General features: G+C 41.2%; 1 protein-coding gene across 2 annotated transcripts in view; it reads right to left on the reverse strand.

Annotated features, from left to right (window-relative positions):
- Window positions 1-1,966: 1,966 nt before the first annotated feature.
- Window positions 1,967-13,573, reverse strand: part of WASHC5 (WASH complex subunit 5) — a 34,638-nt gene continuing 23,031 nt past the window's right edge. The window contains exons 15-28 of one of the 2 annotated variants that reach the window (XM_075704633.1): window positions 13,423-13,563; window positions 11,880-11,960; window positions 11,123-11,224; window positions 10,284-10,463; window positions 9,479-9,603; window positions 8,909-9,071; window positions 8,368-8,470; window positions 8,179-8,258; window positions 7,053-7,156; window positions 6,444-6,573; window positions 6,244-6,340; window positions 5,686-5,839; window positions 5,317-5,404; window positions 1,967-2,373 (exon numbers count right to left, since the gene is read on the reverse strand). In XM_075704633.1, coding sequence (XP_075560748.1) covers window positions 2,317-2,373; window positions 5,317-5,404; window positions 5,686-5,839; window positions 6,244-6,340; window positions 6,444-6,573; window positions 7,053-7,156; window positions 8,179-8,258; window positions 8,368-8,470; window positions 8,909-9,071; window positions 9,479-9,603; window positions 10,284-10,463; window positions 11,123-11,224; window positions 11,880-11,960; window positions 13,423-13,563 — 1,605 coding nt within the window. In that variant the 3' untranslated portion in view covers window positions 1,967-2,316. Of the gene's footprint in view, window positions 2,374-5,316; window positions 5,405-5,685; window positions 5,840-6,243; window positions 6,341-6,443; window positions 6,574-7,052; window positions 7,157-8,178; window positions 8,259-8,367; window positions 8,471-8,908; window positions 9,072-9,478; window positions 9,604-10,283; window positions 10,464-11,122; window positions 11,225-11,879; window positions 11,961-13,422; window positions 13,564-13,573 lie in introns of those variants that run through there. The other variant, XM_075704634.1, reaches the window with a different exon arrangement.

Here is a 13,573-nt window from a genome sequence, read left to right on the forward strand (position 1 = left end):
GTATTCTTCCTCTGTGGCTCCTGGCTTTCCTACCCACTAAAACAGGCGTACGTGGGTATGGCATGGGCTAGACATTAAAGACTTGAGGTTATTAAAGCTGGGTGGTACCTACTCCCCTCCTCCCCCATGTCACCTTATCATTTTTTTTCTGCAATCTTACCATTGTGTTGCCTCTTTCTCTTGCTGTACAGCTCCATTTGCTTATCTGGTGTCACAGATGAATCATTAAGAGACATCATCATTATGAGGTATTATGAGGTAATGGTAATTAATTGATAACAATGACAATCAGATGGTAATCAAATGGTGACTAAGCAATAATTGTATGTTAGGTAACAGTGATTTAAATGATGATTTAGACGGTGATTAGACACTGGCCAAACACTCTACTGCGGTGGTGGGCTGACCAGGTGCCCACCAAAGCTGCTCTATCGCTCCCCTCCTCAGCTGGACAGGGTCTGCAGTCCAGGGGTTGATACCGGGGCCACTACTGTTTAACATCTTCATTAATGACCTCAGCATGTTTGCAGGCGATACAAAACCACGAGGAGCAGCTGACACAGCAGAGGGTTGTCCTGCTGTTCAGGGGGACCAGGACAGGCTGGAAAAATGGACTGACAGGGAGTTCATGAAGTTCAGCAAAGGGAAGGGTGAAAGCCAGCACATGGGGAGGGATGACCCCAGGCACCAGAACAACTGCTGGAAAACAACTTGGCAGAAAGGGCCCGGGGATCCTGTGGGACACCAGGTCACTCCTGCAGTGGTGGTCACCAGCCTCCTGGGCTGCATCAGGCAGAGCGTTGCCACCAGACTGAGGGAGGTGATCGTTCCCTCTGCTCAGCCCTGGTGAGACACGTCTGGGTGCTGTGTCCAGTACTGGGCTCCCCATTACAAGAGACATGAATGTACTGGAGTGAAGGGCCATGAAGATGATTAATAGTTTGGAGCATCTGTCGTATGAGGAGAGGCTGAGAGAGCTGGGACTGATCAGCCTGGAGAAGAGAAGGCTCAGGGATCTTATTTATGTGGATAAACATCCGACAGATGGAGGTAGCAAAGACAACGGAACTAGAGTGTTCCGAGTGGTGCCCAGTGACAGGACAAGAGACACAGGAAATTCCATTTAAACATAAGAAAAAGCTTTTTTCACTGTTCAGGTGGTCAAACACTTGGGCAGGTTGCCCAGAGAGGTGGTGGAGTCTCCATCCCTGGAGATACTCCAAACTTGACTGGCCTTGACCCTGAGCACGCTGTGCTGGTTGCCCTGCTCTGAGCAGGAGGGCAATTGGACAGTCCCAACGGGGGACTTCTGACTTAGTTTAAAAGCAATGGAGACAAGAAGGGTACAGCCCAGCACTGCAAAGAACAGACAGGGATCAGCTAAACGGGAAACCATCAAAGAGTTCAGTCCTGTTTCTTTTTCTAGCAGTTTTTCTCCTGAGGCTTTCAACCTCTTACATGTGAAAGCACTGAGAAATCGGAGGAGTGCCGGCTGTGCCAGCCTGCTCGCAGTATTCTAGAATTTAGTTTACGAATGTAATAAAAAGCCAACAAAAATTAATGTTAATTCCAGGAACCTGACGCAAGCCGAGTACGAGCATAGCGTTGTCCGTCCTCGAATCGCTGTCATTGCATGAAGCCGTTCGGCCCCGGGCTGCTCGCCTCCCCCTCGCAGCTGCACGCAAGGCCCCCATGACAGTTACGTGAATAAACACCTTCCCCCCAATATTAGTCAGTTACAGTTGCACTGGAAGAAATATTTGTGCCTTTAAATAGCATATCAGGACTTTTTGGCTATGGCTATTTAATGATTTTTCTGCCCTTTATAGAGGCAAATTAACTTTTGTAGTATAGTACAGAGGCAGACACCAAACCTCTTTTCACTGTATATTCATTCTCACTAATGGTTCTTTTAACAGGAAAATTGACACTTTGGAATCATCAGTCCTGGCCAATTGTCCAACACCTTTATTTCCAATTTCATTGTTCATTTGTGATACAAAAGTCCAACTTCCACAAATAGCTCTTCAGAACAAAAACCTAAATGTTTTATACATAAACAATTACATACAGCATTTATAATGTGCAGTACAAAATATACACTGTTTGGATGAGATACAAATTGTGTATCATGCCAAGATTTAAACAAGTGTTAATTATATAGACCAGTGCCGATGGTTACTTTTTAAAGAGACAGTTGTAGGTACTGCCTTAAAGCACAGAAAAGATACAGTTCTGAAAAGCTGTACTTGTCCCATCCTCAGTCCCCGACTCCGCCTCTCAGGTTTAGGGCAAATACTTGGTCCTTCTCCATATTCATAGAACAGTTCTGAATTCATCAAAAATGAAGGTAGGCACATGTGCTTCAACAACCTAAAGTAAACAGGAAGGCACAGTTAGGTATTTTCTTCATTATTCACTCATGCTCTATTCATCCATTAACGAGCGTACCTAATCTCTGAATCAAGCCCACACCACTATTGACCTGAACCACCCTGGCTTCAGAATGTGCTCCTGGACGTGCTCGTGCTTGGTGCACAACGCAAGGAAGGAACACCGTGTCAGGCAGGGCAGGCAAGCGCTGGGCTCTGGGGAATTGCCAGGAGCACAGGTACTGCGTAGGGCTGGAGGAACGCTGATGCCCTCTCTGCTGTTTCTCCACGTAGTGCCAGGCTGAAGTGGAAGCTGGCACAGGGACCAGACACATCAGCCGCAAGACCGACTTGGGGACTTTTCTACTACATTGCGCTGTGGGCTGGGAAGAAGGGAGAAACTGGAAAAATCTCTCTCTCTTTTAGCTGTATTAGCTGGGAAATGCCTTATTCAAGAATCATTGAGGTACAGCCTATAGCAAATAGGATAATGACTTATGTTTAATACCGCATACAAATAATATATCATCTTCAAATGCAGTTAAGTTGCATTTAGCCCTAAAATAAAGTCTCTCTACAAGCCCAGACTTTCACAACTTCCCTCGCATGTGAAATTAAGAAGCTGCCTGGGAAGCCATGCAGGAAGGGAAGGAAATCAAGGACTGGAGATGGTGTTTCATCAAAATTTAAAGTTGCTAAATAGCTTTTTGCCCTGCATTCAGAATACTGCTACGTTTATTATTACTTAATTCTGCAAAATCTCAGAACTTCTATTTTATTTCTTCCCCTCCCAAAAGCCCCCCAGCAATGTACATGTGCTCTGAAGATTAAACAGAACAGACTCTTCTTAAATCCACACAAAGTTGAAATGCTTTCTGTATTTTGTATCCCCTCTGTATTTTCTAGAAAATTATTTTTCTGGAAGGATACTATGACTAGTATAGGAATAGTTATACAAAGTACGCAAGTAACACAATTTGCAGTTTGTACAGGGTAAAAGAAGTCATCCCCAGGGTACTCAGGCCCCTGAGCTAGAGGATAGGGATGGGGACCAGAATGGAGCCCTCATAGTCCAGGAGGAAGCAGTTAACGACCTGCTACGCCACCTGGATGCTCAAAGTCTATGGGGCCAGATGGGATCCACCCAAGAGTATTGAGGGAGCTGGCAGAGGAGCTTGCCAAGCCACTTTCCATCATCTATCAGCAGTCCTGGTTAACAGCGGAGGTCCCTGATCACTGGAGGCTTGCCAACGTGACGCCCATCTACAAGAAGGGCCAGAAGGAGGACCCGGGAAACTACAGGCCTGTCAGCCTGACCTCGGTGCTGGGAAAGATTATGGAGAGGTTCATCTTGAGTGAACTCAACAGGCAAGTGCAGGTCAAGCAGGGGATCAGGGCCAGCCAGCATGGGTTCATGAAAGGCAGGTCCTGCTTGACCAACCTGATCTCCTTTTATGACCTGGTGATCCACCTGGTAGATGATGGAAAGCCTGTGGATGTCATTTACCTGGACTTTAGCAAAGCTTTTGACACCGTCTCCCACAATATTCTCCTTGGGAAGCTGGCAGCTCATGGCTTGGATGGGCGTAGTCTTCGCTGGGTAAAAAACTGGTTGGGTAGCCGAGCCCAGAGAGTAGTGGTGAATGGAGTTAAGTCCAGTTGGCAGCCGGTCACGAGCGGTGTTCCCCAGGGCTCTGTTCTGGGGCCAGCCTTGTTTAATATCTTTATCAATGATCTGGATGAGGGGATTGAGTGCACCCTCAGTAAGTTTGCAGACGACACCAAACTGGGTGGGAGTGTCGATCTGCTGGAGGGTAGGATGGCCCTGCAGAGGGACCTGGACAGGCTGGACCGATGGGCCGAGGCCAACTGTATGAGGTTTAACAAGGCCAAGTGCCAGGTCCTGCACTTGGGTCACAACAACCCCATGCAACGCTACAGGCTTGGGGAAGAGTGGCTGGAAAGCTGCCTGGCCGAAAAGGACCTGGGGGTGTTGGTCAACAGCTGGCTGAACATGAGCCAGCAGTGTGCCCAGGTGGCCAAGAAGGCCAACAGCATCCTGGCTTGTATCAGGAATAGTGTGGCCAGCAGGAGCAGGGAGGTGATTGTGCCCCTGTACTCAGTGCTGGTGAGGCCGCACCTGGAATACTGTGTCCAGTTTTGGGCCCCTCACTACAAGAAAGACATTGAGGTGCTGGAGCGTGCCCAGAGAAGGGCAACAAGGCTGGTGAAGGGTCTGGAGCACAGGCCTTATGAGGAGCGGCTGAGGGAACTGGGGTTGTTTAGCCTGGAGAAGAGGAGGCTGAGGGGAGACCTTATCGCTCTCTACAACTCCCTGAAAGGAGGTTGTAGTGAGGTGGGTGTTGGGCTCTTCTCCCATGTAGTTAGCGATAGGACGAGAGGAAATGGGCTTAAGCTGCGCCAGGGGAGGTTTAGGTTGGAAATTAGGAAAAATTTCTTTACGGAAAGGGTGGTCAAGCATTGGAACAGGCTTCCCAGAGAGGTGGTAGGGTCACCATCCCTGGAAGTGTTCAAAAAACGGGTAGATGTGGCACTTGGGGACATGGTTTAGTCTAGTCTACCCTTGATTGGCTTAGAGTAGATTTGGTAGTGTAGGTTAATGGTTGGACTGGATGATCTTAAAGGTCTTTTCCAACCTAAACGATTCTATGATTATGACCCATTCCGATCAGGTAATAGATTTTCATCTGTATTTCCTTTTGGCAATCTTATACAGAACATCTGAAAAAGGTTAATACTGCTTTTTGGACAAGGTTAAAAAGTCCATTATTTTTGATATTTGTTTACAGATGATGCCATGTTCCAGAGTAGATATACGTGATCAAACTGCTAGTACCTAACCACAGCATACACCAAGCTTTAGCTCATCTGAACAGGACTCCTGCTCAGTGCTACTTAGGGGAGACATGGAATTCTTTCTTACCTTTCTTGGTAACTTTGTGTAGCGAATGTAATCTTCCAGGAACATGAGTGCACCCACTACATCAGCAGGCATTTCTGGTATCTTCTGGCTAAAATTAAACCACCATGAAGATCATACTCTTACTAGCCAATCAGGTACTTGGATAAAATTACATGAAAATGCCAGCCTTCAAATAACACCACTTCCACTAGGTACCATGTGATTCCATTACAAAAAGAGACAGTATTTTAATCTAATATTTAGTCAAATATAATGTTGTTATTATGTCAAATATACTCTGTTAGAAAAGCATACAGAAAAAGCAGGGATAATACTACTGAAGCCCTCTTCACAGAGGTGATACTTAGGGAAAAAGTAAAACACGGATACCTTGTGCACTGTTCCATCATTGAACGAATAAACTGACCGATCAGAGCCAGAAATTGTTCTGTGTATCTTGAGTGAAACTGTTTCAACAGGGTAAGGAGTCCCAGAACTAAAGGAAGCCAGTCAATTTGATCAGCTGGCCGCTTGCACACCACTCCTGCACAGGAAAAAAAAAAAACCCAAACAACACACGTTTATAAAATAGAACATATTCTTTATAGAAGAGGCAAACTTATATAATACACTCTGATGAGTTTTTTTTGCTGTGCCTCCCCTTCTGCTTGCCCACACATCAAAATTAAAAACTAATGTAACAACTGCATTTCTTCCATAGCAAATGGCTTAATGGTATTAACTAAGACATAGGACGGAATGAGAAAGTCAGGAGTTTGGGTTCTGTTTCCTACTCCATTGTATTTGGCTTCAATATTATAACAAACCTGCCTGGACATGATGGACTAAAGTCAGAAACCAAGTATGCAGATGATTTTACTGTTTGCTGTACAGATAATTTCACTTAAGTTTTCATTAGATTTAGACAAACAACAACTTATACAATACCTAAATTTCTGTTGTACTGAAGTTTCGGAAACTGGGAAATGAGAAATAGGAAGTTGACGGTGGGAAAATACGGCAGACGTTTTGTTGTTATGTAGATCTGAGGGGGGGGGAAGAAAAAAGAAATACTAAATTTTTTTGCAGTTAATAATCAATAAAATAGAAAAAGCAAACTGTACCAAGCACTGGAATGTAAGCCTGACCTTATTTAGTGGATTGTGAATGCCAGCTGCTTCCAGATAAGCTGTGATTTCATACAAAAGAGTGTTGTCTTCTTTAGGATAAGGTAGTGATGGGTTCTGATAATGTGCTTCAATGTCAGCCAGTATTGCTCTAGAAGGAAAAGAAATTGCTTATATTAAATACTTACTTTAAGTTATCCCCAAATAAACCTTACATGGTGCCACATGTCATATTAATTTAAAAACTTCAAAGACACAAAACCTGTAAATGGTTACAAGCAAGAGTACACCACCTTTTTTGGAACATCTTTTTACTAACATCGTATTTATTTCAAAATCAGCACCACACATTTTCACTGTTCTTACTCCTCATCCAGATATGACCTCAAATCCAGGTATAACCAAATGCAATTAGAAGCTGCATTGTCCGCTAGCATGTTCATACGAATTACTTGCCAAGTTATTTATTTTTATTGTTTTTCTTGGGCTCAAATTCAAATACTCATCAACAAAAACCTGAATACAATCAGTCTCCATATTTTGCTGTAATTTAGATTTTAAGGATTGCTGAACTGATCATAATTACATCACAGTGATACATGCAGCTCTTCAGCACATTTTGCTTCTTACTTATTGAGATTTTCCAAAGCAGCAGCCAAATGCTTGGAGTCAAACCTGCAGGAATAATTTAATTCATTGGTAATCTGTCGTCTTAAAATCTGCATCTGACCAACCTGTTGAAACAAATAAAGAAAAAAAGGGTGGGGTGTTATCCTGAATGCACCGAAGGAAAAGTCAAACTACAGAAAAACTTAATGAGTAACAATTTAGTTAAATAGGTTACACAAAGTCCTCATTACACCTAAAAGCCTTTGTAGGGCTGCACAAAGCAGGGACATACACAGTGCTTGGAGCCACTTCCTCGCTTTTGGTAACAGAGCACTGACTCAGACTGCCTGCAGTCAGAACTGACAGACCCCAACTGTGCAGTGCAAAGGAGAGGAGTATTCACAGCGCTCAAGATTTACACACAGTTCATGGCAGCAAATACAGGCAGTGTGAAAAGGGCACTAAAAACGTAAGAGGTATAAAACCCCAGTTACTTGCTTTTTTTCACCAGTCAGTGAAAATGCTTGTACCCTTTTCCCCACCTCTCCCAAGACCTTAGGGTCTGCAACAGCAGGGATAAAAACCAAGAGAGGCTTGTTGCAGTCAACCTTCCCCTTCCTTCCCTGACTTCTCCTCTCCTCTTCAGTAACATAAACAAACATTCACAGCACTCTGAAAAACACAGGTCGCAAAATATCATTACAAAGACATGATAAAGAGACACATTAATGGGATAGCTTCTTTAAATTTTTGGCACGGTAGACTGCCCTCTGCATGAACGAGGCAAGTTCAGGAAATGCTACTGCTCCGAACTTTAGCCTTAGGTACATTACTTCACAAGGCACTCTGGGGAGTCTCAGAGCTCCTGATACTGAGCACTATCTTGGTCTTCCCAGATCAGATCTCTAGTGCCAGACTCCATTTTTGGCAAACTATTACGTGTGAATCTCAGCGCTAACCACTTTGTGGAGTGTGAGCTGTTCATACAAATGAAGCTCAGGAGCTCTCGTAAATCCAGGCCTGCTTCACTTGTGATGTTACAGAATTCCAGGTCAACATAATACAACATTGTAAAATAAGCAGATTGAAGTATATAACCAAAGAGCCTAGAGTGAATTTTGTGTATCACTAAGTCACATAAACCCACCTTCATTATGGAGTCTAAATATGCCGTCCAGATCTTCTGAGTTTTTGCAATTGCAGCGGAATAAACCTTGTTTGAATTTGCTGAGAAAAGAAGAAGGGCGAGGCATTAAAAACAGAACAAGTAAGAGAGAAATAAACGCAAGTGTACAAAGACAATGGCTTTCTTCCATCTTAACCAGTAAGCACGTACCTATAATTCCTTTGAGAGGACTGACAGCATTCATAAGTGCTTTTAAGGTATCCTGTACTGTCCTGTCACGCAATATATTTTTCTGAAACATACTGAGGAAATTCTAAATGAAAGAAAGAAAGGAAAGTAAGTAAAATCCTCGCACACGCACTCTATGCTTAATCTTGGTGGTACAAGAGCCACATTTTGTAACAGCAGGGAAAGAATATTTCCACAGATGAAGAGTTGAGGAATCCTGTAGTTAGACTTTTTGCTTTTCCGAGTTACGCTGATCAGTGTTAGGACAATTAGCAGATCCCCCTCATCAATATGTAATACCCACTGTAGACAACTATTATTTCAATTTTTGAGGAAGAACTGTCTTCATCAATATGTACTTTCCTTACAATCTTTAACCAGTCTAGGACTGGATTCTTCTCAGAAAACAAAAAAAAAAAATTGGTTTCACACAGAGGTATTAAGGAAAAAGTCATTACATAGAATTGACAATAATAAACAAGAAAAGCATCGTGACTTTGAGAAACCAAAGTTCAAAAATTACCTGCAGTTCCTTTACAATCATGAAACACAGAAGCCTGTCTAAACCATTGAGACCAAAGGTACCTAAAGTATCTTGGATCTCTGAGAAGAGACGACTATTGGTTACTTCCTGATGAGTTTTGATATCATACCAGGTGTTCATTTGGTCAATGTAACATGTGATTCTGAGGAAAAATTAAACAGACAACTGCTTCAGAATAAGCTGCAGACAGTTCCTGTGATAATCCGAGTAATGAGTTATCTTATTCAGGCAGAGATTAGAAAGACTCTCTAAGTATCTCAGGTGAAGTTTAGTTCCTCCTCTCTCCACAAAGGTTCTGTCACCCTCCCCTGGTTTCTCTCTCCTCTATTTCTGTAACACACAGTTTTCCTTCTTAGACTAAAATCACAACTTTTCTAGACTAATATTTAAAATGTACAGGACAGATTGGGTATATATGGTTTTAGATAAAGACTATGATATTACAGCTATGGAAAAAACTATTTGTTGTATATTTCGTTTGTATATGGTGGAATTGGAGCAATCCAATGCATGGTGCTATCATACAAGCTTGCGACACACAGTACTTACTTTGGGTCTGTGATCCTCAGGATTTCTCTACAAAGCCGACCAATAAATGTTACAGATTCATCCACAGGGGTGAATTTTGGTATAGGAATATGAGTAGACTGGTATATGCTTTGCCAGTCCTGAATCTGAAAAATAAGTTTTAGAGTCATTTGCAGTGTTACCATTGCACTTTTTTAATTTGCTTAGAAATTTTATTCCTTTTAATTTAAAAGTAGTACACTGCAAAACAATATTGTAAATTACACACAGCAGAACACTGTAAAAACAGAATAAAGTGAAGAATGAGTCTTATGACAAAGAGCAAGCAGAAGAACTACCTACCCTCCCAGTGAGAATTCCATCTGCTCCTTTCTACAGTAAGACTAGCTACCATTTTGTTAGCTAAATTTAAGATCTATTCGCTCCACCACTTGTGAAATATCACAAAAAGAGCTGGTAACTACTGCAATCTTTCTAAGCCTGTATTCTCATGGCTAACAACAGAGAGGACTACTATGATTCAGTAGTTACTTTCTGTTTCCCTTGAGAAAGAGAGGAAGGATATCGTTCACTGGCAAGAGATATTAAAATAGTCTGTTTGGGGTACTTTGCTCTTCTTATGTACAACTAATGCAGTGGGGATGCTGAAATCATTTGGAAAAAGCTGGGGGCAGATGTTTTACACAGTAGCTAGCACATTTAGTTGAAGTCACAACAGTATGGACTGTGCACTGTGGGGTACATCTGCTCCATCAGTCACAAGCTTTAACATCCAAATATAACGACATGTATCAACTTTTAACTCATTCTTGGTTTTGACTAGCACCTTTGTTCTTAAGAAGTTATTGCACTCCTGTTCCACATTGTAGTTAATAATACGAGACACCTCTTCTTGCCAAATTTTTAAACCATATATGTTGACATAATCCTGGATATATTCAAATGATCGATGGAACCCATCCATTGTAGCTGCCATTTCTTTCAGTTTGGGCATCAGTTCACTTGGCTACAGATGGAAAAAAAAAAAAAAAAAAAAAAAGATAAAAACAAAACCGTGAACAGGTAGAATACAAAGAAAATATAAGTCTTCTAAATGCCTTTAAATAGAGGATTTACTCTAGAGGATTTCACTATGCTCCAGCCAGAACTGAAAAGCACTGAGAAATTTATCAAAAGTTGTTTGATATCTGAAGTAATTCTTCTTACTAAATATTTTTTCCTCCTGCTTTTAATGTTTATTTCAGGCTTCAGTGGTACTATTGATTGATCTGGGAGACTCAAGAATCTGGACAGGATCAAAATAAGAAGTCACACTCCTCATTCTGTCACTGCCTTTCTATGTTTACCTGGCTTACACATATCATGTGTTGTCATCAGTCATCACAGACAAAGACAGAACTGTGAACTCAGAATTGATAGGACACTTGTCAATAGAATAAAAATATGTTTTTAAATTCTGTGCACTCTTATCAGGTTATAAACTCATTTTAACATCAAATAAGGCATTCCAAATAACCTTTAAGAAGTTCAAAAAGTGTACTTCTTTACAAAAAGAAAATCTGCACAGAAAAGTACAAATTATTTTCTAGAAGGTAGAATAATAAAAGAGGTCCCAGCAAACCCAAGATACATAAAAAAATAAAATCAAATTGAGCTGTTACACACCTTGGCTCTAGGATTAAAGATGAGTCCCCTGTGAAGAGCTAGGGCTACCCGTTTTACCAGCTCCTTCCTTATTCCATCCTCTAGTAACTGTTTTGGGTCCACCTAAGTAGAGGAAACATTTTTTCCTAAGGTCAGGAAGGTATAAAAAAATATAAAGGATTTCGTTTGTACCAAGACAGATGTTAAATACTTACGATGAATTGGAAAGCACTACTAACAGATGCACTTTCCCACCAGTGCTTGTCCAAAGAACAAATACTGAAATACTTCTACTAGATAACAAATGATTCCTTTAAGTTGAACAGCACAGGTTTCTAGTTCCCATATTCAACCTTTGTTAATGATCCATTGAGAATGCCGTACAATTCTAGGAAGCCAGTATGCACTAAGAAGTGTGTATTTCTTCAAGAATACTTGTGTCTGGTCCTGAAAGAGGTATTTTAATGTAGGAAGAGCACTCTTTGCCCATGGAAGAAGCCGCTCTTCAGAAAAGCTTGCAGTCATTTTTCCAGCAGGGGAAAAAAAAGAGCATCAGTTAAGGCTGATGAATCTGTTTACAATGACGACTGTGGGTTCTTAACAACCTTAAATATCTGAATGCCAAGTTAGGCATTGCTGTTTGAAAATTTGTATGCAAACTTATTTTTTCTTGTCTTTTTATCTTTCCTCAAGGTCTTGCTTAATGTGCTGAAATATCTGTACTGAAGTGCTAATTGCTACTGAATGACTTTTTCCTATTGGAATAATGGAATATTACCTTGATGATACCAACTAAAGTAGTTTTCATCATGAGGATACCTTCAGTGAAGATTGAAATCGCGTGGGTTAGCTTGGCAACCTTTAATAGAAAATAAAGTTTATTGAAGTCATTCAATAGATTGAAATAATTACTCTAAAAAGATACACATTTTTCCCAGTGGTAGCTTCCTATTTTAGATTAAAGTAATTTGCACTGATATACTTTCAATTTTACATCTTGTTCTAGACTTACTTATAGTACAATAATAATCTGTCTTTGAATTAGATCAATATAGGTATGTTACCAGTAGGAAAGAACAGGTAACTCTCAGAGGCTTTACAGAGATTATGGGAGGAAAGACCTAGCTGGCTCTATCATGCATGTACAAAACATCAGGGACAAAACTCTAAGTTGGTCCCTTTCAGCAGGCTAGGGACACAGCCTGAAGTAGTTGTTCCATAACAAAGCCTGCTGCCAGCAGTGAGTCCACTTCAGTATTTCCACTGATTTAATACAGCAGCACATTCACTTAGTTTAAATTATTAGGTGAGCATCCTTAAGCTCAGGGTTCAGACAAGCCAGTCTTTTGCCTTTAAGACATTTAGAACATAGAATAGAGACCACGTAGTTCAGACTTACAATTCTACAGCAAACAAAAGCGAAAAGCTTATGTGTGAGATGATTAGCTTCCCCTCTACCTCCTCAAAATAAAAGAAATATTACTGAATACTGCCTCCTACTCCATCCCTGCCCCCTCAAAACCCCCATCTTTACAAATTTTAATGGGGGACTCTAAACCTAGCGTTTTGGTCCAAACATCAGCTTAATCTGAGACCACAGCTTGTTTGTATAAAACTCCGAACAAGTGAGTGCTTTGGCAAAAACTGCTGGAAAAAGCTGGCATCTTAATGGATAATTGGAGAGCTAAAAGATACATTCTTTGAGGGAAAGAGTTACTGGTCTACTTGGGATTTTGCTCCTCATCTTCGTCTATTAAAAATAAAACTAAGTAATTTTAATTTTTGCTTACTCTTCCAGACTGATAACAGTGCAGGAAAAAAAAACCTACAGAAAGCCAATGAGCAACAGCAGCTTTATCTGATCAAATCAACGTGCCTCCATCCTGTTGTCACATTTGAGAGCAGCAAAAAGGTTAACCCTGCTGCCTTATTCAGTCTTTAACCTTCCTCTCCTGGAACAAGCATTCCAAATGTGGAAAGCTTCATTTCAGACTTGTGTTTTTAGGTTTTTTCTCCCTCCCCCCGCCCCCCAAAATCCAAAAATCTTTACCCTCATTTATAAATATATTTAGTTTTCTTCCCTTTTTCTACAAGATCAAAAGTTTAAACTTTTGCAAACACAAGAGCAAAAGTTACTCATCTATCATGAGTATACCTTAGGTTTCCCAAGGCTAACACTAGCCAATTTTAATTCCTACTCAGTCAACAAACCCAACTCCACTGGTAAGGTATAACTCTATGGAGCTGTACCTATTTAAACTTAGGTTGAAGCTGGCCACCTGTAAGATGTGCTTTTTCAGAATTCCCTATTTTAACTGCACCTCGTATCGTGGTCCAAGCTGAGCATAATCTCGTAGCTTGTCCTTATCAAGGCGAGTAGGCACTTCAATAATATCATGAGTCTGAAGCTTTATAATTTTGAGAAGAGATGTAAACATGCTTTCTGGAATTATCTGTAGAACCTTTGTAAAC

The sequence above is a fragment of the Pelecanus crispus genome, chromosome 2 (genome assembly GCF_030463565.1).
Source record: "Pelecanus crispus isolate bPelCri1 chromosome 2, bPelCri1.pri, whole genome shotgun sequence".
NCBI classification, from domain to species: Eukaryota; Metazoa; Chordata; class Aves; order Pelecaniformes; family Pelecanidae; genus Pelecanus; species Pelecanus crispus.